Here is a 26,825-nt window from a genome sequence, read left to right on the forward strand (position 1 = left end):
AAAGTATTTAGATTAGACAAATATGTTATTGCTGTATTATTTATTATTATTATTATTAATATTATTTATATTTTAAAGCATATTAAGTGAGTCACCAGGCCCTGCCCATGACCGAAACTAACGCCCCATTCACACGGGGCGTCAGCGTCAACGCTTCCCATTCACTTTGAATGGGTGACGTCAGGCGTTGCCGAACTGCATTGTGGATCCGTCGGCACCGCTTTAGAAGCGTTTCTTCGCTGCAGAAGTTGGGACTAGCTCAACTTTTCAAGCACCAACGGAAGCATCAGCCAATAAGATCGCTGTATGCAAATACACCAGCTCAGACAGTGGCCTATTGCTGACTGGATTTCATTGGCTGACACTTTATGAGGATCGCTTCAGCCCCAACTTCAGACACGCCTTCAGTCAAGCGTTGACGCTGAAGCCCCGTGTGAATGGGGCGTAAGTCTATTGTAAAGTGAATTTGATGTGCGAATGAAACGAGTAAAATGATGGCTCAAGTGATGGATCTGCAATTTTGAGAAACACTCCTCACTACATCAGTCATTTCCCAAATGATGCATGTTACTATGGTTGTTCAGCCATGAATTACGTTATTTTGGAGATGCATCGCAGGTCATCACTGTAAAAAAGAACGGCTTCTCAGTTGACTTACCTGGTTAAATAAATTGTATTATTATTATTTAATCACCCTTCACTTGTCTTGACATTCTTCTGAATGCAAAAAATCTTGCAATTAATAACTTCTCTATATTATTTGTTTTTATAGATTTATGAGTCAGTGTTTACAGGTTCAACATTTTAAAAAATATCTATTATGGACCCTTTTCACACATCCAGGTTTCTCAGCAGCAGAAGTCATCATGTAAGGGAATGCGTGAGTACAACAAATCATTTATTTACAATAATATTTGCTGAAAACATGACAGAAAAACTCAAGGATGGTGTTATCAAGACTTTCATAAAGAGGAAAACAATAGTGTGAGACTGATAACGGCAGCCAGAGGAGAGAATAATGTCAGATTTACTGTCCCGTGACCATTCTGCATTACAAACACCTTGCATAAACGGTAAATGAATAAATGAATTGCGCTGTAAACCTGACCTGTTTCCAGTGGAACGGTGTAGCTGGGCATGCTTTCTCCAGCGGAGGATTTGGCTGTGGCGCTGACTTCATAGATGGAGCCACAGGGCAGGTCGGTTACCGGACAGGAAGTACCATTTGACTGACAGATGTGTGTGTCACCCACTTGGCCAATCACAGTGACGGTATAGTTGGCGAGCGTGTTATCTGAAGTCCAGGTGATCAACACACCTGACGTGTTACTCTGGCTCACACTGGTGATCTCAGGCATGCATGGAGCTTTTAGAAAAGAAGGATAAAGAGTGTGAACGTTATACACCTGTGACAAACAAACTAAGTGTGTGTACAGGTATATGTGGTTTACAGGGACACAAAGGTGTACAATCCCATGGATATGACTCAGTTGTTCTCTATTAAGGTGGTTTACGCAATCCATACTCATTGTGTATACATATCCAGGTCTACATTTTTTGGGAACTGCGAAATATGTACCCAGAACTATGTGCACTTGCAGTTTTTGTTTTGTCCACCAGAGGATCTTAAATTTCTCTCATACATGCCATTAATGCATCATCTCAAGTAAATCCACCAGAGGGCGCAATATACATTTCTGCCAACCAGCTTGCTGTCCGCCAACCGTCTGACCCACCCACCCCCTTCAATAAAAACCCAACCGATAGTATTTTCAAAAGCAATCTAGAAACGAAAAGCTGTCGTGGACACATGATTTTACCACGTTTTCACCCTGTTAATTATTTATTTGTTTGATTTTGTTTACATGGTTTCAGAAACCATTCATCACCGGAATAGATTCACATCATCACGGTCCACTCCATTCCACATCCAGGGTCCATCAGCGTATGCGACAAGCCACTGGGCGAACAGGTAACCCCAGAAAGGCCGTCCATATGGAGTTATGCTGTCATTTGTAGCACAAGAATTATAGCATTCATTAAACCAAATGCAACCAGACTCTTGTGTGAAGTGGACGCTGAGTGCGAATCCAAATGCAGGTTTATTGATAATAGTCCGGTAAGCAACAGTCACAATCGCAAACAGATGTATACAGGCAAATCCAGAGTTGTATTCAAAAACACAGGCAATTGGTCAGTACACCCTGCTGAAAAATCCAGCTTAAACCAGCCTAGGCTGGTTGGCTGGTTTTAGCTGGTTGACCAGGCTGGTTTTAGAGGGGTTTTGGCCATTTCCAGGCTGGTTTCCAGCCATTTCCAGCCTGATCTTAGCTGGTCAGGCTGTAAAATGATCAGCTAAATCCAGCTAAAACCATAGCTGGTTTTGGCTGGGCTCCCAGCCTGGCTAGGCTGGTCAAGCTGGTTTTAGCTGGTCATCTCCCAGCCTGACCAGCTAAGACCAGGCTGGAAATGCCTTGAAACCAGCCTGGAAATGGCCAAAACCCCTCTAAAACCAGCCTGGTCGATCAGCTAAAACCAGCCAACCAGCCTAGGCTGGTTTAAGCTGGATTTTTCAGCAGGGCAGGCAGAGAGCAGACAACATAAATAAACAAAAAGTTTAAATAAACAAAAAGTGAGGGTCAAAAACACAGCAAAGAGAATGCAGAATTCGGAGCATTGCTTGACTGGAACTTGTAGTCCATGTAATGGCGGATTTGTAGTCCGTTGCGATCTAAGTGTTTACCAGCGATATGCATCTGCTCAAAAGCTGGTGATCATATCATAGATGTAGCCCCAGGTACATATTTCTGTTTTCCCAGAAATGTAGACCTTGGTATGTATCCTTAATGAGCCTGATGTTGGGTTTACATAGACACACCTGGTGTCCATGTAATTCTAAACCAGTGGTCACCAAACTTGTTCCTGGAGGGCCGGTGTCCTGCAGATTTTAGCTCCAACCCTAATCCAACTTCACCTGAACAAGCTAATCAAGGTCTTACTAGGTATACTAGAAACATCCAGGCAGGTGTGTTGAGGCAAGTTGGAGCGAAACCCTGCAGGGACGCCGGCCCTCCAGGACCAGGATTGGTGACCCCCGTTCTAAACGGTTAAAGATCATACTTAACATGGTCTTGTCATATTCAAACTTTACCACAGGTTTTCTGTGAGGGTTGGGTTTAGGGGTAGGGCATATAATAAGCCTTTTTACAGTATAAAATGCATTTACCCCTATAGTGTCCCCGTAAACCATGCAACAGACATCACAAGTCCCCTGGAAGCACTGGGAGTCTCCCGCATATTCATAGTGGCCCCTGATGGGCCCTCTGCTAGCCCACAGCTGCTTTTAATCTTCGTTTGGATCTTCATCTTCGATAGAGACCCCCCAAACACCCCGTCCATGGCTCTTTATCTTTGCATTTACGCAACCCCCCAGACTCTCGCTTTTTTCCATGGTATAACTTCCCCGCCTACCAACTTATGGAACACACCTCACATTAGGCCCTCCCACAAACTAATTTGGCCAGGTTGAGATGTCTGATGTATACAAGTAAGTGTGTGTGTACATGTTTTTGTGACATATCAGGACACAAATCTGTATAATGCCATTGGAATGACTTAGGTATTACAAAAAGGTGGAGAATTATGAGGACATTACTGATGCTCTCATTTTTCAAAAAGCTTATAAATGTCAGAATGAGTTCATGCCAGAAAGTAAAACTCTACAGTTTCCTGTGAGGGTTGGGTTTAGGGGTAGGGTTAGGGCAGTACAAAATACAGTTTGTAGAGTATAAAAACAATGGAAACCTATATAATGTCCCCACAATTCACAAAAACAAATGGGTGTATGTCATTTATACCTGTTTCATGCACTTGTGGACGGCAGGTGAGGTTGCAGCCGCTTATGTCATTGCACGGTATGACGACGACACTGTAATTGGTGTTGCAAGCAAGGTCAGAAAGGGCACATTTGGGAGCCGTGTCGTTACACAAAACCGGCTGCACTGAATCTACAGCACGCGTCTCATATAGATCTGCACCGCGCACAGGAGACCACTCGATCATCAACGTCTCCCAAGAAACTGCAGACACCGTGGTGAGCTCTGGACAGCAAGGCACTGTAGATAGAGGGGTGGACAGGGAACAAAATGGTAAAGACTAAAAGAGCTCATAGACCACCAAGTAGAGGGGATTACACCACAAGTAGGTTGAGTGACCTGGCAGCAAAGTTCATTGATTATTATGGCTGAATTATAGTAGTTCCTAGACAGATCAAAACATTTTCATTTTCCTAAGGCTAATAGTCTAATCTGATTCAATGATCTATGCTAAGCTAAAGTAAAAGCTCTCCCACCAGAGCTGGATATCGGCTGAATGGATTCAGAAATGGTGAAACTCAACTCTTTTACCCTTGAGGAAGCTGTAAACCCTGCTGAAAAATCCAGCTTAAACCAGCCTATGCTAGTTGGCTGGTTTTAGCTGGTCGACCAAGCTGGTTTTAGAGGGGTTTTGGCCACTTCCAGGCTGGTTTCCAGCCATTTCCAGCATGGTCTTAGCTGGTCAGGCTGGGAGATGACCAGCTAAAACCAGCTTGATCAGCCTAGCCAAGCTGGGAGTCCAGCCAAAACCAGCTATATCCAGCTTAAACCAAGCTGGTCAAGCTGCTTTTAGCCGGATTTGGCTGGTCATTTTCCAGCCTGACCAGCTAAGACCAGGCTGGAAATGGCTGGAAACCATCCTGGAAGTGGCCAAAACCCCTCTAAAACCAGGCTGGTCAACCAGCTAAAACCAGCCAACCAGCCTAGACTGGTTTAAGCTGGATTTTTCAGCAGGGAAATGCCTTTTGGCAACATGCCAAAGCTAACAAACATGGATAAACGCCCTATAACTTTAATTAGCATCACAGAAAAATAGCAACTCATTGTATTTGTATGTTAAGTGAAGTGGGGTGTTCTGCAGGTCTCACAGGTGGTGTGGTTGAGGAGCGGTCCTGGAGGACTGGATCCAGCATGGTTGTGCGCAAACACAGTCATGATGTACGAGTAGCCGCAGTTGCAGTAAAACTGACAGAATGGATTGGTTGAGTTGCACGTCCCCTCGATGCCGTCGTCGCTCTTAATAAAGGTGGTGTAGTAGTCTGCATGAGGGACTGAGCTCCACTTCACAGAGCAGTTACCGGGCACTGCCTCCTCCACCCAAATGGGCTGCGGGGGACAAGGGACTGACAGACAACAGGTTAGGCAGAGACAGTTAATGTAGAACAACAGATTTCGTTATAATTCAGCAGCTTAATACTGTTGCTAACACATTTTTAGAAGCATTTTAAACCTTTGGACAGATCTGGGGTCTGATTTATAACTATTTTATGTGTGAATCAGTTCACTCACATGAAATGATCTGCACTGGGTATGAGGGGATACTACTTCCAGCCTGGTTGACCGCAGTCACTGTGACAGATTTTGTCTCTCCGCAGCTCAGAGGAATCAGGGTGCAGGAGTTCGTGGACGAGGAGCAGTTGTGTCCGGTTGAGCTCCAGGCCACATACTGCTCTGCACCCTGGGCAGAATCCCAGGACACCACTATACCAGCCTCAGGGGTGCTGGTTACCACTACAGCAACTGACTGAGGAGTTGGAGAACCTGAGCAAACATACAAACAGAGCAGATTAACAGCAGATGTTTATATGCATTACACTTTCTTAATGTTTTCTGGCTGCTTTGTTATACTTTCTCTATTAAACAGTGTCTTAACAAGATGCCAGCGACAAGCAATATTGCTGTCTGCACCAAAGACAACGCGACATGACAGAAACATTACAATACCAGCCACGGCACTCACAGTGAAATGGCAAAGGCTTTTAATCTTAATCCTCACCCAATCATCACAGTTATTCATGTCTATACCTACCCGAACCCTCTCAGTTATTAACGTCTACACCTGCCCCAACCCTAAACCCAACTCTCAGTTATTAACGTCTACACCTGCCCCAACCCTAAACCCAACTCTCAGATATTAACGTCTACACCTGCCCCAACCCTAAACCCAACTCTCAGTTATTAACGTCTACACCTGCCCCAACCCTAAACCCAACTCTCAGTTATTAACGTCTACACCAACCCCAACCCTAAATCCAACTCTCAGTTATTAACGTCTACAACAACCCCAACCCTAAACCCAACTCTCAGTTATTAACGTCTACAACAACCCCAACCCTAAATCCAACTCTCAGTTATTAACGTCTACACCAACCCCAACCCTAAACCCAACTCTCAGTAATTAACGTCTACACCAACCCCAACCCTAAACCCAACTCTCAGTTATTAACGTCTACACCAACCCCAACCCTAAATCCAACTCTCAGTTATTAACATCTACACCTGCCCCAACCCTAAACCCAACTCTCAGTTATTAACATCTACACCTACCCTAACTCTAACCTCCACCATCATAGTTATTAACATCTACACCAACCCTAAGCCTAAACCCAATCCTCACAGTAGCATGTGTTACAACATCCATTACGTATTGGACCTAATACAGTACATCATTGAGATATCCGATTAACTGTGATTTACTAGTATGAGGACAAAAAGCAGCTGCCTACTTAATTACGTGTTCTCTCTCTTACGTGTGATCTGGCAAATGGTGAAGTCGTCTCCGGCAATGTTTTCAGGACTCCAGGAATTCCCCTTAATGCAATAGCGAGTTCCTGCTTCTAGATCTGGAAAGAGAAGCTCTGTGCCGGTGGTGTTGATGCGACTGCGACTGTACGAGATGTCATTGATGATGCTGAGGCTGTAGAGCATAGTGTTGTTCACCGGATCCCACTTCACCAGGATGCTGCTGTTACTGGGAGAGCTGGTGTTGAGCTGCGGTGCAGGGAGGACTGGGGTTCACACAATGAAGAAGGAGAAAAGATCACAGTCAGAAATCAGACAACTGTGACTCAAAACATTGTTTGTTCTAATGGTCTATATGGGGCCTTTTATTTTGAATAAGCCAAGAAGCCAACAGACTTTCATCTCGTTTTACACTTCAACCACTAAATTAATGCTAAATTAAAACTCTATTTCATGGACTATATTTTAATTAAATGATTGATGCTATTAAAAGAAACTTTATGAATTTGAAAATAGTCGTGATAACCTTTCACAGGAAGTTTATTGGCGGCTTAAAAACACTTGCAGTTCACAAAATCTATTCTGTGATCTGTTTGTTTCACGTTTGTGCAACACAGGCTCATTGGAAATATGTGCTTGAGACTGTGAAACATACATTTGACTGTTTCTACACTTTCAGAAATAAAGGTACAGGAGCTGTCACTGGGCCAGTATTTCAAAAGATTCGTATTTGTACCCAAATAATCCACATTTGTACCTCCAAGAGGCATATTAGTACCCAAATGTACCTAAAAAGTACATTTGAGATAACTTTATGAACCCTTCAGGTACAAATTTGCATCTTTTAAAAAGGTACTGCCTTAGTGACAGCTCCTGTACCTTTATTTCTAAGAGTGTAGGTAAAACGAACACTAGGGGCAGGGCCATAGTTAGAGGATTTAGGCATGTAAACAAGGTCAAGACGATCTGCTGCAGTTCAAAGCGAGCATCAGAATGGGAAAGAAAGGGGATTTAAGGGACTTTAATCGTGGCATGGTTGTTGCTGCCCGATTGGCTGGTCTGAGTATTTCAGAAACTGCTGATCTACTGGGACTTTCACGCACAACCATCTCTAGGGTTTACAGAGAATGCTCCGACAAAAAGGAAATATCCAGTGAGCGGCAGTTCTGTGGGCGCAAATGCCTTGTTGAGGTCAGAGGAGAATGGCCAGAATGGCTCCAGCTGATAGAAAGGCAACAGTTACTCAAATAAGCACTCGTTACAACCGAGCTCTGCAGAAGAGCATCTCTGAACACACAACACGTCCAACCTTGAGGAGGATGGGCTACAGCAGCAGAAGAGCACACCGGGTGCCGCTCCTGTCAGCTAAGAACAGGAAACTGAGGCTACAATTCACACAGACTCACCAAAACTGGACAATAGAAGATTGGAGAAACGTTGCTGCTCTGATGAGTCTGAAGAGCTTTCATGTCAATATGGAGCAAAATCTCTGAGGAAAATTTCCAGTACCTTGTTAAATCTATGCCACGAAGGATTAAGGCAGTTCTGAAGGCAAAAGGGGGTCTTTGTTTTTAAACACACTGTGGTCATTTATATCTATTTTACATTTTTAGCTGGAATTTTGTACAGGACAGTATCAACGAGTGCTCTTTTTATTCTGCTCTATAAATCAATACCTTTATTTCTGCATTTTTTTTTAGAAACTGGATTACATTTCCAAAAAAAAAAAAAAAAAAAGATGGCATGGGTTATAATCTTACCGCTTTCCTGTGTGTCCAAAATTAGCGGTTCTCAAATTTCTTAATCTGTTTTGAGTAAATTGTGCTGCTGGCCCTTTGTGCTATTATGATGGATCATATTCATGATGTAATCCTGTAAGCAATATATATATATATATATTCTCTGTGAAGATCAAGGCTGCTACACTTATTTCAAGTTCGACTATCTCAGGTGAAAAAATGCACTACCCAAACAATAACACACAGGTCTCAGAGGTTAACACACTGAACACATTTTCTGTGGCCTGTCCCTTGAGGAGGGCAGTCCTGTGTTTCGGCTATAGCCCAGCTGCTCATATTTCACCTACAGGGCAATCAGGGTATTGTTACATGCGTGAGAAACTGATTTCTTTGAATATGAACACAACCTATACATATACTGCACCATCAGGCCCATGAGATCTGCTATTTAGCTTAACCATTTTGTTGTCCTCAAATCCTGTATACACCATTTGTCCTTCAATTCAAAAACGGCCTTCACTAAACCTATATAAAAAAGAAGAATTTAACTCAATCCTTAAATCTGTTTTGCATGAAAAAACAACATCAAAAACTCTGTGAATAACTTGGTTTTCCCTCATTAATGTGCAGTATTTCATCAGTGTTTAATAAGTAAATTAAGTAAAGGATGTATTTTCTAATGCTTAAAGCACCTGCATAATTGTAAAACATTTATTAACTTTACTTAAAGGGGTGTCCATGAAACTGTCATGAAGCCTTTATAATCTTGACGTGACACCAGGGCTTAATTTGAGCCGGAGCAAGCCGGATCTGGATCCGGCACCTCTGAAATCTGATCCGGCACCTCATTTATTTTACCGATTCCCCTCCTCACATGCACCCCCACTCTTCACTTTCTTCCACTACTCCCCAACCCACTTTATCCGCGACAACCCACCCACCCGCTTCACTTTCCACTTTCGTCCGCGACACAATCCCCCCCTCCTTGTATATATATTTTATATTTTTCGCAAGAAAGTATTTATAAAAGTTAAAGCAGCAGATTCTTACTGTGAGTGTGTGTTGTGTGTGCCGGTTTTATAGCTAAAAAATTGACCCTAATGACAATCGTAGTACCCTAAATGTGTACAGCATTCAAGAAAGTATTAAAGTTCCTGTTAAGTGCTTTGAAATGTGCATTTTAATTTGATTTTGTGACATCATCTCAACTGAAGCGTGAAGAGAGGGCAGGACTCAGAGTAGCTCCTCCCCCTTTTAAAAAACAGCCAGTAGCGTTTTGTTTTATCACAGCTCCTCAGCGAGAGTGGCTGAGCTCAAGCAAATCAAATGAACAGCCAATGAGAAGAAGTGGGCGGGGCATGTCAGACACAAGTGAACATCTGAATGGTCAGAAGAATTGGTAAGTATGAGGAGACGTTAATAGAATAGCCATACCTGTCAACCCTCCCGTTTTTCTCGGGATTCTCCTGTATTTTACAGTTCTATCCCGCTACCATCCTCTAAAGGTATTTTCCCGTATTTCTCCCGTATTTTCAGTGTTTCTATGAAGGGTGGCAAGAAACATTAAAGAGTCGAGCCTCCCTAAACGCAACCCATACCGCCGAACCACTAGGGGCCGCCCCTTGCTCCTAAATGTGAGTCTGTTCTGTACTTTCACTTTGTTTAGGCACGTTTTAAATAAATATAAAAACGGCGCAATTCCCTTTCCTTTTCATTACAGGTGCCGTCACATCTCCTATGCAATCCTTGACACAGTCATATATCAGTGCGTGACTGTCAGCTGACGCACTCCATAGTGATAAACAGACGCTGTTTCCCAATTAGAAAAGTGGCTTTTGGGTGCATGTTTAAACAGACATATACACATAAATAATAATAATAATAATATCTAAAGATGTCGAGGTTGGTGTTTTTTTTTTTTCAAATACAATTAATTTCGTCTTAAATGAACATAAAAAGCAGTCGAATGCCTTCATTATATTGTTAGATTTGTGCATTTTAAAGTGGCACCTGTTATTTAATGTAATCAAACAAAAAAATCTAAATAAATGAGAGATTTATCCGTTGCTCTTTAATCAGAATATGTACGTTATACAGTGAAGAAACGGCTAAGCAGATTTGGTCACTTGATTCTTTTTCATTATAATAGCTATTAATTTTAATAAGCTGAACCGTTGCTAATGTATGTGCTGCTAATGTATATATTTATTTTTGCTTTTGTAGATAATAATAATAATAAAAAACATATTACTGACCATTTAACTGTTTATTTAAGGCACAGGTGTCAAACTCAGTTCCAAAAGGGCCGCAGCTCTGCACAGTTTAGTTCCAACCCTAATTAAACACACCTGATCAAACTAATTAGTCCTTCAGGCTTGTTTGAAACCTACAGGTAAGTGTGTTGGTGCAGGGTTGGAACTAAACTGTGCAGGGCTTCGGCCCTCCAGGAATTGAGTTTGACACCCCTGATTTAAGGCATATCCCTGATTATGGTGGGCATTATTTTCAAATCCCAATGTTGACAGGTATGAATAGCTGGCCGATTTAGGTGGAAGTGACAAACTACAAGCTTTGGATGTTTATAAATCTTCTGAAGGTGACTTTTGACACTGTTTTGGAGGAGCACACTAGCTTATAGACATCCTTAAAACTAACAGACTGGAAACGAACATTTAGAAGTTTTTATTTTAATTTCATGGGACCTTTAAAATAGAAAATAATTCATTTGTACTAATCTCAGGGGCTCATTTTAGAAAAAAAAAGCCACTAAAGATTAAGTTTCCTCCTATTTATATGGTCATTTTTGATCCGTAAGTCTACAAAAGCTTTGTCCTGATTATTTTTCTCAATGGGAGGATACTGTAAGTTTTTTGCCCAGGCCTATTTTAAAGCTTAATCCTGCCAACTGATGACCAACAGATAAAAATGACATATTTTACCTCCTCCCAACAGGGAAACCACTAAAATGCATGATTATATAGTGTCAAGGCTTTCCATTCAAAATGTGTTTATAATGGAAGTCAATGGGGCAATAACAGTCTGAACATAACGAAAGGCTAGTCCATTTGAACAAGGGTTAAAGGGCATTGTTTAGGATTTTCTGTTGTTAAAATGCTCATTTTTGACCCGCAAGCTTTATCCAGATTATTTTTCTCAATGGGAGGATAAGATTACAGCACTGGGGGGGAGAATAGCCAACTCTGTCCCTTCATGAATGGATCATTTCTTCGTCCTCCAGGTCAAAAAGGCGGATGCGGAGGGGAGAGAAGGGAAGAATATACCTGTCTTAGCCTCCACGGAGATGGATGGCTGGCTCCGGCCTGCGCTGTTGACGGACATGACGCTGAGACTGTAGAGTGTGTATGGCTGCAGGCCGGTGACGGTCCCCGGAGAGCTGGAAACTTGGATCTCTGTGAAGAAAGAGCCGTCGCTGGTCTCTGCGCGCAGGATGTATGAAGTGGCTCCGCTGACCTCAGTGAACTCCACTGTGATACTGGGACTCTCTTTGGAGGAGGCCATCAGGATGGACGGCACATCCGGAGCTGCACAGCACAGCACAAACCATACAGTACACTGCAGTTAAAGTACACATGAAACTAACCGTATTGATGTTGCCAGCTCACATTGCTAGATGTGTGGTGAACAGTTCATCTGTGCATGTCGTTAAGAAAACTGAAGAGTTTGCTCTTGTCATGCAAAATTAAAATCTGAAACTGCACTTCCTGTATGTTTTCAGTTGAATTCTCAGATTCGGTCTGTCTGAGGTATTGGGCGGGGCTAACATACTTAACCACACCCCTCCAGCTGTCAGTTTAGACAACAAACAGAAATGGTGAGCAGAAGGAGGAGTCTGTTAGGTTGTAATAACTCTCCCCAAACCCTTTACCTCATCTTTCTGAATGTAATGCCTACTTTACTATTTACTATTTACCAATCAGCTTGCAGAACAAAAAACAAGCCACACCCACTGTTTGCTCATTTAATATTCCATTTCATTAGGAACTGTGTCACAATACGCAAAAATAAATAAATTAATTAAGATAAATAAATAAATAAATAAATAAATAAATAAATAAATAAATAGATAAATAGATAAATAAATAAAACTTTAAGGGGTTTTGTTGCTAGAAGAGATACAGCTGTGGCTGAAAGTTAACAAGAATTATTTATATTGTTTATCAAATTACCCATTAATTGTATCTTATTAACATCTAGCCCTACACCAACCCTCATAGTAATGTAAATACAGTAATTATACAGAGTTTTATTCATATTGTTAATTCAATTAAATATTAAATTGTATATTGTTAAGGTCTACCCCCACCCCAACCCTAAACTCAACCCTCACAGTTTTGTAATAACATGATTACTGTACAGTAATTTTTTTTTGTAATAATTTAAATAGTTCTTGTTAACTTCTGGTTAATGTATCCCTTTTGACTAATCTCCCTAAATGAAACAGACTTAAAATTTATTTTAAGTCAAGTCAACTAACCGCTTTTAAAAGCAACAGGTTTACTCACTTATTTTAAGTTAAGTCAATTAATCGCTTTAAAAGCAACAGGTTTACTCACTTATTTTAAGTAAAGTCAACTAATCGCTTTAAAAGCAACAGGTTTACTCACTTATTTTAAGTAAAGTCAACTAATCGCTTTAAAAGCAACAGGTTTACTCACTTATTTTAAGTTAAGTCAACTAATCGCTTTAAAAGCAACAGATTTACTCACTTATTTAAAGTAAAGTCAACTAATCGCTTTAAAAGCAACAGGTTTACTCACTTATTTTAAGTTAAGTCAACTAATCGCTTTAAAAGCAACAGGTTTACTCACTTATTTTAAGTAAAGTCAACTAATCGCTTTAAAAGCAACAGGTTTACTCACTTATTTTAAGTAAAGTCAACTAATCGCTTTAAAAGCAACAGGTTTACTCACTTATTTTAAGTAAAGTCAATTAATCGCTTTAAAAGCAACAGGTTTACTCACTTATTTTAAGTTAAGTCAATTAATCGCTTTAAAAGCAACAGGTTTACTCACTTATTTTAAGTAAAGTCAACTAATCGCTTTAAAAGCAACAGGTTTACTCACTTATTTTAAGTTAAGTCAACTAATCGCTTTAAAAGCAACAGATTTACTCACTTATTTAAAGTAAAGTCAACTAATCGCTTTAAAAGCAACAGGTTTACTCACTTATTTTAAGTTAAGTCAACTAATCGCTTTAAAAGCAACAGGTTTACTCACTTATTTTAAGTAAAGTCAACTAATCGCTTTAAAAGCAACAGGTTTACTCACTTATTTTAAGTAAAGTCAATTAATCGCTTTAAAAGCAACAGGTTTACTCACTTATTTTAAGTTAAGTCAATTAATCGCTTTAAAAGCAACAGGTTTACTCACTTATTTTAAGTTAAGTCAATTAATCGCTTTAAAAGCAACAGGTTTACTCACTTATTTTAAGTTAAGTCAATTAATCGCTTTAAAAGCAACAGGTTTACTCACTCATTTTAAGGTAAGTCTACTAATCGCTTTAAAAGCAACAGGTTTACTCACTCATTTTAAGTAAAGTCAACTAATCGCTTTAAAAGCAACAGGTTTACTCACTTATTTTAAGTTAAGTCAACTAATCGCTTTAAAAGCAACAGGTTTACTCACTTATTTTAAGTAAAGTCAACTAATCGCTTTAAAAGCAACAGGTTTACTCACTTATTTTAAGTAAAGTCAATTAATCGCTTTAAAAGCAACAGGTTTACTCACTTATTTTAAGTTAAGTCAATTAATCGCTTTAAAAGCAACAGGTTTACTCACTTATTTTAAGTTAAGTCAATTAATCGCTTTAAAAGCAACAGGTTTACTCACTTATTTTAAGTTAAGTCAATTAATCGCTTTAAAAGCAACAGGTTTACTCACTCATTTTAAGGTAAGTCTACTAATCGCTTTAAAAGCAACAGGTTTACTCACTCATTTTAAGTAAAGTCAACTAATCGCTTTAAAAGCAACAGGTTTACTCACTTATTTTAAGTTAAGTCAACTAATCGCTTTAAAAGCAACAGGTTTACTCACTTATTTTAAGTAAAGTCAACTAATCGCTTTAAAAGCAACAGGTTTACTCACTTATTTTAAGTAAAATCAACTAATCGCTTTAAAAGCAACAGGTTTACTCACTTATTTTAAGTTAAGTCAACTAATCGCTTTAAAAGCAACAGGTTTACTCACTCATTTTAAGTAAAGTCTACTAATCGCTTTAAAAGCAACAGGTTTACTCACTCATTTTAAGTAAAGTCAACTAATCGCTTTAAAAGCAACAGGTTTACTCACTTATTTTAAGTTAAGTCAACTAATCGCTTTAAAAGCAACAGGTTTACTCACTTATTTTAAGTAAAGTCAACTAATCGCTTTAAAAGCAACAGGTTTACTCACTTATTTTAAGTAAAATCAACTAATCGCTTTAAAAGCAACAGGTTTACTCACTTATTTTAAGTTAAGTCAACTAATCGCTTTAAAAGCAACAGGTTTACTCACTTATTTTAAGTAAAGTCAACTAATCGCTTTAAAAGCAACAGGTTTACTCACTTATTTTAAGTAAAGTCAACTAATCGTTTTGAAAGCAACAGGTTATCTCACTTATTTTAAGTTAAGTCAATTAATCGCTTTAAAAGCAACAGGTTTACTTACTTATTTAAAGTAAAGTCAACTAATCGCTTTAAAAGCAACAGGTTTACTCACTTATTTTAAGTCAAGTCAACTAATCGCTTTAAAACCAACAGGTTTACTCACTTATTTTGAGTAAAGTCAACTAATCGTTTTGAAAGCAACAGGTTTACTCACTTATTTTAAGTCAAGTCAGCTATCTGTACAGTCTATGGTATCGTCAGTTTTTAATATACGCACCTGTAGATCCATCCACATTAGCGTCTGCCAGTCCGTTCATGAGGCTATCCAGTGCCTCCACACGAAAGGTGTAAGCCGTGTTGGGGTTCAGGGAGCTAACAGATCCCAGAACAGTGTTTTGTCCAAAACTAGCAAAGACCAGAGGCACTGGAGAGTTGCGTAGAGAAGCTGTAACTCTGTAGGACAGCGCACCATCATATCTGCTCCAGCGCAGCACTGCACTCTTTGACGTCACCGTAAACACATTCACAGTCATCAAGCTGCCTGAAAAACAAAAGAAAACGAAAGAGGTTTTAACAGATCTCAGCTTAAAAACAACATTTTTTTAATAAGTGTGAATTTCGATTTGAACAGATACTGTTTTTTGCTCCAGATCAGCCGTACCTGATGCCTGAAAAAAGAAAAATACACACAGACTGGTATTAGACTCTAAATATTTCAATAATTAAACTTGTACATTTATATATAAATATTTTAATTAAATTAGCATTTGATATCTGTTTTAGTCATTCAAAAAAAAAAAAGGAAATAGTTAAAAATTAACCCTCTATAGAGCACTCACTGAAATAATCACTGGAAAACCCGGGAGTGCCACTGGGGGTTATTACAGGACTTTTAAAATTTTATGACTTAAAAAAAAAAAATATATATATATATATATATATATATATATATATATATATATATATATATATATATATATATATATATATATATATATATATATATATATGTTGTTTAATGGAGATAATATTTTTTCAACACATTTTAAACATAATAGTTTTAGTAACTCATTTCTAATATCTAATTTTTTTTTTTTTGTTTGTCTTTGCATTGATGACAGTACATCATATTTTACTAGCTGTTTTGCTGGACACTAGTATTTTAGCTTAAAGTGCAATTTAAAGGCTAAACTAGGCCAATTAGGCAAGATAGGTTAATTAGCCAAGTCATAATGGCCCAAAAATTAGAACACCGAAATTTAATAAATACAAATTTTAAAAAGAGGAAAAATTAAAAGAAGCAAAAAAATGCTCACTTTTTTTTTAAATTTTGTAGGTTGTAATTTTATTTTGCAATATGTTGCTTAAATTAAATTGTATTTAAATTTCTAAATATGTATGGTGACAAAAATATTACTTTAACAAATATATCCGTTTTAAAATTTTGTTTTGTTCAAATGCATCAAAATACATTGCCTATATTCACTGAGAAATGAAGAAAAATATTCATTTTCAAAATAGGATGTATAATTCAGTTATGCTGAGCACTGTATATATATATATATATATATATATATATATATATATATTCTTTCCCAAGTGTTTAATAGACAGCACTTGGGTATTACATTTTTAAACCCAATAATTTTAGTAAATAATTTATAATTACTAATGTATTTTGCCATAATGACAGCACATACTATTTTACATAATATAGTAATTAGGCATGTCATTGGAAAACAGTGGTGTGTTTCTTAAGCCAATAGAAAACAAAAATCTTAAAGGGGGGGTAATAATATTGACCTTAAAAATAACTTAAACATTTTAAAAATGCTTTTATTCCAGCCAAACTAAAAGAAAATAAGACTTTTAACAGCCTTCAATATCTGCTTTATTCATAAAATAGGAACCTTTTATAAAGCATTATACAGATAATATATAAATTATTTCTCAAGTGCTGTGTAATGGAGAGAATACATTTCATTACATTTTTAAACGCAATAGTTGTAATAAATAATTTATAATAACTACTTTCTTTTGTCTTTGCCATAATGATAGCACATGCTATTTTACAGGATACAGTGCTTTTTAAAGGCTTCTCTAGGTTCATTTAATTAGGCAAGTCATTGGACAACAGTGACATGTTTCTTTAGCCAATCGGAAAAAAATAATGTTACAGCATGCTAATAATACTTACCTTAAAATAGCTTCAAAAAATTAAAACTGCTTTTATGCCAGTCAAACTAAAAGAAATAAAACTTTCTCCTAGAAGAAGAAAATATATTGTAGGAAATATTGTGAAACAATTCACTATTTGCCTTGTCACATCACTTGAGAAATATTAAAAGATGATTCAAAATGGAGGGCTAACAATAGTGCTATAATCTACATATAATCATGATTTCCCTAAAATGCTGCATGTTGTTGTACAGTTAATACCTAAATAAAGAGAGACACAAGAAAAGTGAATTAATATATTGTAACTCGTCTTCTTTACCTGTGAGACTACTCCAAGCAAAAACATCAGCTCCTTAATGCCTCCCATCTGTTTAAAATCCTAATTTTCCTCTTATTTTCCCTGTTGTTTTATTCTGAGCTCTGCACTCTCTTCTGTTCTTCTGTTTTGACTGAATATACATGAAGCTTGAATGCGTCTCAGACCTGTTCACCTAGCCCAGCCCTCCCAGGAGAGTCAACTAATAAGAGCTACAGATGAGGTCCAGTTGACCAATCATAAGTGTAGATGAGATCCAGTTGGCCAATCAGAAGTGGAGATGAGAAATTCTTGTAAACAGGTGTAACAGAAGACTGCTGTAGCTATAGTTCAGTAAAAGCATTGCATTATGGACACATTTTGCAGTTAGTTTATTACCAAGTGAGGTACTAAATTATGTGTACTACATGATTTTGTACATTTATATCGTACACTATGCATACCAAATACTTCTTGAACAGACACTTTTTAGGTTTAGCGGATGCGGCCATTTGTAGAAGGGATACAGCTGTGGCTGGAGGTTAAAGATAATTATTTATATTTATTTAATATTTTAAACAATAATTGTATTTTGTTAACATCCACCCCTACACCAACTATAAACAAACTCTGACACTGATTTGAAAACAATAATTATATCGATTACTAATGAATTAATAATTAAAATTATCAAATTTGATAGCATTTTATTTTGCCTTCCCCTACCACAAACTTCACAGTAACATAAAAATAATACAATAAAAAATAATAAATAATAAATTGTTGTAGGATACAGTGTCACATATTTTGACGTGCGTGTCCACAGCTGTATCCCCTCTAAATATTTTAATTTGTGTGTGTGTGTGTGTGTGAACTATCCCTATGATTGCCGGTTGACAAATGGAAAAGGAATAACATGGATATAATAAAAAATAACCATAAAAAATAGGCCAAATATGTGAAACAAAACGCTTTAAAAACCCAGTAGTCCTGTTTAAAAATACATTTTGATAAACTGCAAGTAAGATTTAACAACGACAAACAAAAATCACTGATATCCCATGACTTATATATATATATTCCTAATGTCAGAAATACCGCTTTTAAAATTCCATGATGTTTCAGAAATTCATGACCCGTGGGAAAAAGCCTGTAAAAAAATCTCCACTAAAATGAATCGTCCATTCGTGAACCCGCGCGCGCGCGCTCACTCACTCACTCCTCCCTGAAACAGGAGCGCGCTTTTGCCTGGACAAACTTCAAGATGGCAACTGGAGCAGACCACGGCTTGAAAAAAATAGTATGGCAAAGTAAGTTCATAGAGCTGACATCTGTTTTCTGCAAACCTGTTGCGTGCACGGCCTCGTGCTTCAACACTTACACGAGTTCGGCTCAGAGAAAGAGCTGTCAGAAGTTTAAAGAGACACACAGTGTTTACTGGGTTTGCCCAGAGGAGTTAAAGTAGTTTCAAAAGTTGTTTATGCGTTTGTTTTTTCGTGTTTAATAACGACACAGTGCCGTATTAAATGTTTGGCGTGAATCGTTGTCATGTTTGTTCTGGTTAAATGTCTCATGTGTCATTGAGTCACTGTTTCCGATTACGTTAGCTGCTCTGCTAATGTTAGCCTACCCGTTTCAGTTTCTCTTTTTAATATTGGAAGCAGATTTATTTATGTCGTCGTTACTTTTGTTGACGTAATTGTTTGGCTGTCTGATGATGATGTCATAAAGGCACATCAGTCCTCCCGCGCTACTTTCTGTGAACTTTTATTAGTGACTTCCGGTCTGCTGTGTTGTGACAGTAAAGTTATAATAACATAATTATATAAAAGTTACCAATAACACGAAACAAGAGGCTTTCCAAAATTCACAAACTTAGGTTTGTGTTTTATTCTGCTAACTAAACCTCTTTATAGAGGTAACGTTGGTTTTATATTTGGGTGTTCAGACATTTCCCTTGATATAATTAAAAATATTAATGATATAATTTCAGAAAGTATTCTTTGCAAATTCTAAATAGGGAAATTATATTAGCAGTAAATGACTATCAAAGTATGGGCAAGGCAGTGGCGCAGTAGGTAGTGCTGTCGCCTCACAACAAAAAGGTCGCTGGTTCGAACCTCGCCTCATTTGGCGTTTCTGTTCTGTGTGGAGTTTGCATGTTCTCCCTGCGTTCGCGTGGGTTTCCTCCGGTTTTCCCCACACTCCAAAGACATGCAGTACAGGTGAATTGGGTAGGCTAAATTGTCTGTGGTGTATGAGTGTGTGTGTGAATGTGTGTGTGGATGTTTCCTAGAGATGGGTTGCGGCTGGAAGGGCATCCGCTGCGTAAAAACTTGCTGGATAAGTTGGCGGTTCATTCCGCTGTGGCAATCCCGGATTAATAAAGGGACTAAGTCGACAAGAAAATGAATGAATGAATGAATATCAAAGTACAGCATTGTTCACAGTCAATTAGACAGTGTTAATGCTGTTTAAGTCATACTTGCATGCTTATTCAGATAGAATATTCAAAGTAACATGGTAAACAGCCCCAGGCTGGGCTACTTGGAGGAGTTCAGATCACCCCAGGTACATAACCTAGGCATAACATTAAACCAGAACTTAAAATTTGATAAACAGATCTCAAAAGTGGTGGGAAATAGTTTCTTCGTTCAAAAATGAAATCCTCTCTTCCTTCACACTCTCTAGAAATTCGCATACACGCACTTATAACCTTCAGGTTGGACAATTGCAACTCTGTATTTTGGGCTGCCTAAGTCTCAGATTGCTCGCCTACAGTTAGTGCAAATTGCTGCAGCTAAATTCTTAACAAAAAGCCCAAAACATGCACAAATCACTCCTATTCTAAGGTCTCTACATTGGCTACCGGTGACACAAAGAATCGAAGTTAAAATCCTTCTCTTTGTGTATAAAGCCCAACATGGTCCAGGCCATCATTATTTATCCCGACTGATTGTTAATTACACTCCTCCAAGACACTTGCGTTCCGCTGATCATTTTTATTAAAGTTCCTCCTCAAAAGTAGGGGCGAATGTGCTTTTGGCATAGCAGGTCCGTGCCTATGGAACGCCCTGCCATTAGAACTAACAAAAGGCTTCATGGCTGCCTATTTTTAAGTCTAAATTAAAGACGCATTTATTTTCTAGGCATTTTGAAGCATAAGTCCTTCCCTTCATGTTTTCAATCGTGTTTAGTGTTGGTCAACTGTATAAGCATCTATTAACTAGGAAAAAAATAGTTTTATTATTTTTTATTTTATTTTATTTTGCTCTTTTATTGATATACTCTGTATGTTCTTTCCTGTTATGTGCCTATTGCTGTTTGTACTGTTTTTATGCTCACACCATGTGTTTATTTTCTCTCCGTAAAGCACTTTGTGCAGCCGTGTGGCATTTGGAAACGTGCTATATAAATAAATTGAACTTGAACTATTCAATAAACAAATGTGCAAATATTAAACCGACTTTACCTCAGACCCATCTTTGTGTATTTTGGTAAATTTGGTTTATATTCGCACATTCAGGCTTTCACCTTAATATAATTTCAGAAAGTATTCTTTGCTAATTCTAAATAGGGAAACCATATTAGCAGCCAATAAATATCAAAGTACTACATTGTTGACTCAAATAAATAGTGCTAATGTTGTTTTTAAGTCGTACTTGCATGCGATTTCTGCCAACTATTCAAAGTTGTGTGGTAAACAATATAGTAACCATGTCAGAAGTTGTGCTCTTTACAGTATGTCATTGTAATTAATCTGTTTTCGCCTTTTTAAATTATGCTTTACTATTTTATTGAAAGCCAAAGTATTAATGTGCGAATATAAAACCGATTTTACCTAGTTATTTGCCTAAATCCACTTCCAAGGATCAGACAGTTGATTAAACTAATTAAAGCTATTATACAAGTTATTTTGTGTGGACAACTGTGTCCACTTGTTTGTCATTCATTCATTCATTTTCCTTCAGCTAAGTCTCTTATTTATCAGGGGTCATTACAGCAGAATGAACTGCCAACTATTCCAGCATACACACATTCACTATGGTCAATATGCTGTTTCCACCAAGGCAACCCGGGGTGTTGAAATATAATTGGTTTTACTGGCAGTGGGCGGGTTAAATGACCAAAACAAAGACAGCCGTTCTGTCACGTAATGCACATTTTTAAAGCAGAATATCTGACTCCAGCATCGTTTCGCAGATAAACATTTATGTTCACTGAGCATGTTTCTGAAATATCTGCAAACATATTATTTTTATGCTTTAGAAGACTTTTTTCCTTTAAGCCTGCATGTATTTGCAGAACAAGTTTGAAACAGGAACTAAATCTGGAAATTTTTCATTATGATTTATACTTTCAGTTCCTTCAGAAACGCTGATCCTGTAAATAATATATTCCTTCATGTGTCTTCACAGGGATCAGGGACACCATCATTGCAGACTGCAAAAAGTGGAACGTAAGTTTGAAGGGTTTCTGAGGTTTTCTCTTTATATTTATTCCAGTAGTTTGTCCATTCGGGGCCCTCCATGCCAATCTGTGCTTAACAGACTTTCTAACAGACTTTCTCATACAGTGATCCTCTATTGTATAGTAAACACAAAGACTGGCTGACCTGATTAACATCAGAGAAGGGCACCTGCAGGAATAAGCAAAACAATAGTATTTCATGAAACATCTTAAAGACAGTTCACCCAAATTACAAGATTTGCAGATAATTTAATTCAAGAAACACAATGTGTTTGAAAAGTGGGCGGGGGGAGAACCACAATGTTTATGAAAAGTGGGCGGGGAGAACCGCAATGTTTATGAAAAGTGGGCGGGGAGAACCGCAATGTTTATGAAAAGTGGGCGGGGGGAGAACCACAATGTTTATGAAAAGTGGGCGGGGGAGAACCGCAATGTTTATGAAAAGTGGGCGGGGGGAGAACCACAATGTTTATGAAAAGTGGGCGGGGAGAACCGCAATGTTTATGAAAAGTGGGCGGGGAGAACCACAATGTTTATGAAAAGTGGGTGGGGAGAACCCCAATGTTTATGAAATGTGGGCAGGGAGAACCGCAATGTTTATGAAAAGTGGGCGGGGGAGAACCCCAATGTTTATGAAAAGTGGGCGGGGGGAGAACCACAATGTTTATGAAAAGTGGGCGGGGAGAACCGCAATGTTTATGAAAAGTGGGCGGGGAGAACCACAATGTTTATGAAAAGTGGGTGGGGAGAACCCCAATGTTTATGAAAAGTGGGCGGGGAGAACCGCACTGTTTATGAATAATGGGTGGGGGGAGAACCATGATGTTTATAAAATGTGGGCGGGGAGAACCCCAATGTTTATGAAATGTGGGCAGGGAGAACCGCAATGTTTATGAAAAGTGGGCGGGGGAGAACCCCAATGTTTATGAAAAGTGGGCAGGGATAACCGCAATGTTTATGAAAAGTGGGCGGGGAGAACCCCAATGTTTATGAAAAGTGGGCAAGGAGAACCCCAATGTTTATGAAAAGTGGGTGGGGGGGAGAACCGCAATATTTATAAAATGTGGGCGGGGAGAACTGCGATGTTTATAAAAAGTGGGCGGGGAGAACCGCAATGTTTATGAAAAGTGGGCGGGGAGAACCGCAATGTTTATGAAAAGTGAGCAGGGAGAAGCTCAATGTTTATGAAAAGTGGGCGGGGAGAACCCCAATGTTTATGAAATGTTGGTGGGGGTAGAACCGTGATGTTTATGAAAAGTGGGCGGGAGATGGGCAATGTTTATGAAAAGCTGGCGGGAGAAGGACAATGTTTATGAAAAGTGGGCGGGAGAAGGGCAATGTTTATGAAAAGTGGGCGGGAGAAGGACAATGTTTATGAAAAGTGGGCGGGAGAAGGGCAATGTTTATGAAAAGTGGGCGGGAGAAGGGCAATGTTTATGAAAAGTGGGCGGGAGAAGGGCAATGTTTATGAAAAGTGGGCGGGAGAAGGGCAATGTTTATGAAAAGTGGGCGGGGGAGAAGCATAATGTTTATGAAATGTGGACAGGTAAGAACCGCAATGTTTATGAAAAGTGGGTGGTCGAGATCCATGATGGGGAGGAAACGGCGGGTCAGAGTCATGGTGGCAAGCCAGTATTGATCGTCAGGCTACCGGGAAACGTAGGCAAAACAAATTTATTACCAGCTGAAGGTATTCGTGATAGTGAACATTTCAACTAGGGATACACCGATCCCAATACTTGGATCGGATATCGGTTGGATACGGCATATTTTTGCTGGATTGGGTATCGGCCAGCTGGTACTGATCCATATATGATCTTCCGCATGCGCTTAATTCTGTGTAATTTATAAGCAAACAAAAGCCACGAAAGTAGCGTATAATAAGGCACTAGAAAGTTATCATGTAGGCTAGAGCTGCACGATTCTGGCTAAAATGAGAATCGTGATTCGTGATCTCGATTTTCTCACGATTCTGTAGATGTAAAATAAAGGTATGGTAAAAACAAACTTATGGCACAACATTGATAATAATATGCGTAGCTCTACTGGTTTCTATAAATAATTCTATTCTACTTATAATAATTCTGATGTTGAATTATTATGTTTGAGATATATGCTTGCAATCTGTCATATTAGACAGTTTTATTCACTGGTAAAATCAGACATTTTTCATCATGGTTATTATAAATGTAACCCTGATTACTGCTGAACTCCCAGAAACCATATTATTTCATTTGTATGTTCTCTCCACTCCCAGATCCTCATACTAGACGATTTCACCACACGCCTACTGTCTTCGTGCTGCAAGATGTCCGATCTCATGTCCGAGGGCATCTCAGGTGAGTGAGCAGGAGGTTTTGTTCCAGATTCTGCTCAACATCCTGTGTGTTTGATGAAGCTGTTGATCCAGTGTTTGAACCTCATTGTGTGTTGAGTGTCGAACGCTCTTCCTTCCTGTGTTTTCCAGAAGGGAAGCTTCCCTGTTTCCAGTGGTGTAAAGTAACAAATACTCGGATTACTGTAATTGAGTAGTTTTCCTCAGGAATTGTGCTTTACTAGGTAGTTTTAAATGTGTGATTTTACTTTCATTTGAGAACATTGTTGAATCGGTGCTGAATCGGTACTTTTACTCCACTATTTCCATTCAACCTGCTGTCACTACTTTATGTTTTACCTATATTTTTTTATATTTTATTGACTAAGTAGAATAGTCAGTCCTGTGATTTCCATCAGATCACATGTAGTCAAAGTTGCATCACACAGAATAAGCTTTGCATGTGTTGTTCTTTTACTATGAAATGATGATTTCTGCCAGAAGATATAGGGGAATTACCAACCTACGTCACACATGGCAAGCACATTTCATACACAGCGGCAATTTAAACTGCTTTACATAAACAAGAATAAAAGAGACACGAATGAGAAAATAAAAACAAATAATAAACATGATTAAAATGTGTTAAAACGAAAGAAAAGAAAGATATAACAGTGCGATCTGTCATGCTGTGTTCACACCAGACGCGGAAGAAGCGTCAAGCGTGAGTGATTTACATGTTAAGTCAATGCAAAGGCGCGAATAGACATCCTACGGCGCGATAGACACAAATAGCGCGACACAAATTGCGCATGCAGTAGTTGAGCCTAAAGACATGCCGTGTGTGCTTCATAAATGCAATAAACATGTACAGTTTAGAGGCATTAAAGGTGTCCAAGAAGACAAAAAAATCATTGCACACAATGACCGAGAGCCTGTTTAAGTGATGTTTACTTTTTAAGGACTGAAATGACCAAACAACCTTAAACAATAACTAAATCTCCCACAGAATGTTACATTTTCACTGACTCATTTGCAAATAGCTCATAAATGCATCAATCTTTCACACCGTGATACTTACTACACTTGAGTTTTTTTAAAATGACTACTTTTTAACTAAGGCCCTGTTTACTCTAGTGCTTTTTAGTTATAAAACGGCATTTTAGAATGAAAATGATCCGCGTCCACACTCGCGTTTGACCCAGCGTTTCTTAACAGCTCTCCGTCCACACCAAAACACTGAAACGCACATCACGTGACCACACAGACACTCTCGGGCAAGCGCTGCAGCATTTCTACTCAGATGAGAGCTCTGCTAGTCGAACTGCTCATCAAGTATCTCCCGCTGGATCTAATCTCACTATATTTATTAAACGTGATATTTCTTTTATCTTGTTGTCTATATCTAACGGCATATTACCCGACTTTGGGCATTGGAATCTTTTACTTGTTCTCAGGTAACGTGTTTTGGCTAAGCGCAAAGATAGGTTAATAATTAATGGAACCATATACATTCTGTATGTTGACTGATCGCTTGCCTTATTTCCTATTATGTATAAATTTATTGTATGTATTAATTTTATAATGGCCATTATCGATTATTAAAACTGATATTCAGCAGAAGAGAGGGTGCGTTTCGTATTTTCACTGAAATTGAAAGGAGGCAGTTGTTATCGGCTCCGTTTTGTTATAAATATCCACACAGTGAAGATGACGCTCATATATGCAGCACGACGCCTCAACATTCTGCTGTCTGTTAAGTTGCTAATATTAAAATGAAAATAGGCAGTTCCATCATGTTTTCATTTTATTGTTGAGAACAACAACGTGGCCAGGACGATGTTAATGAAGTTATAAAGTACACTGTTCCCTTTGAAGATTTACGCGTGTCCTCGGTATGTTTTCCATATCAAACTGAGGAGGGGGAGACTGCAGCCTTGATCAAACTTGCGAAAGTCTAAACTTACAAGAAGAGGATGCGAGACTGAACTGTGTGTGTTAGGCTACTTAATAATGAGGAAAAAGCCCCAATCAGAGAGGCGAATGTCTGCAGCCCCGCCTCCGTTTTCAGATGTTTCCGTTTTCCCCCATCCACACTGAGATGGAACAGCATCGTTTTAGAAAGAAAGCAGCCTCTTCAGCGTTTCCAAAACGCTCCGTTTTGGGCGCTCGAAAACTCTGCCGTTGTGTAAACGAATGGCATAACCGTAGCAAAACTTATGCGTTTTAAAACGAAAACGCATTAGTGTAAACGATGCCTAGTACTTTAAGTAATATTCACAACAGACATTTTTACTGGACTTGCACTACATTTTTGTGGAGGTAATGGTACTTTTACTTGAGTGTGATGTTTCAGAACTCTTTCCACCACTCATTATATCAAGAAAAAAAGTGTGAATTGTTGATTAATGTGATGTGTTTGCTTGTCTGCAGTTTTGGAGAACCTGTTCAAAAACAGAGAGCCGGTTCCAGATATGAAGGCCATCTACTTCATGGCTCCCACTGTTGAGGTCAGTTTTAAGGAGACACTCGTGCTGGGAGATGTGGACAAAAGTTTTCATAGCAATCTTTATATTAGAGATGCACGAAAGGGTTGTCACGGTACTGG

At 38.7% G+C, this 26,825-nt stretch overlaps 2 protein-coding genes across 23 annotated transcripts in view; one reads left to right on the forward strand and one right to left on the reverse strand.

Annotated features, from left to right (window-relative positions):
- LOC100535390 (uncharacterized) overlaps positions 1 to 17,595 on the reverse strand; it is a 30,905-nt gene extending 13,310 nt beyond the window's left edge. For 14 of the 15 annotated variants that reach the window (XR_015522581.1, XR_015522580.1, XR_015522577.1 and 11 more), the window contains exons 1-8: positions 17,458 to 17,595; positions 15,238 to 15,501; positions 11,638 to 11,898; positions 6,626 to 6,883; positions 5,385 to 5,636; positions 4,964 to 5,218; positions 3,858 to 4,115; positions 1,109 to 1,366 (exon numbers count right to left, since the gene is read on the reverse strand). Coding sequence is in view for 3 of the 15 variants with exons in the window: in XM_087304983.1 (XP_087161109.1) it covers positions 1,109 to 1,366; positions 3,858 to 4,115; positions 4,964 to 5,218; positions 5,385 to 5,636; positions 6,626 to 6,883; positions 11,638 to 11,898; positions 15,238 to 15,493 (1,798 nt within the window). In the remaining 12 variants the exon portion in view is untranslated. 15 annotated transcript variants of the gene reach the window in all.
- Positions 17,596 to 18,671: 1,076 nt separating this feature from the next.
- stxbp3 (syntaxin binding protein 3) overlaps positions 18,672 to 26,825 on the forward strand; it is a 37,526-nt gene continuing 29,372 nt past the window's right edge. For 7 of the 8 annotated variants that reach the window (XR_015522751.1, XR_015522747.1, XR_015522748.1 and 4 more), the window contains exons 1-4: positions 18,672 to 18,743; positions 21,852 to 21,892; positions 24,161 to 24,242; positions 26,651 to 26,727. Coding sequence is in view for 2 of the 8 variants with exons in the window: in XM_087305480.1 (XP_087161606.1) it covers positions 18,698 to 18,743; positions 21,852 to 21,892; positions 24,161 to 24,242; positions 26,651 to 26,727 (246 nt within the window). In the remaining 6 variants the exon portion in view is untranslated. 8 annotated transcript variants of the gene reach the window in all.

Source organism: Danio rerio, chromosome 23 (assembly GCF_052040795.2).
Source record: "Danio rerio strain M-AB ecotype USA chromosome 23, GRCz13ab, whole genome shotgun sequence".
In the NCBI taxonomy this organism is placed as follows: Eukaryota; Metazoa; Chordata; class Actinopteri; order Cypriniformes; family Danionidae; genus Danio; species Danio rerio.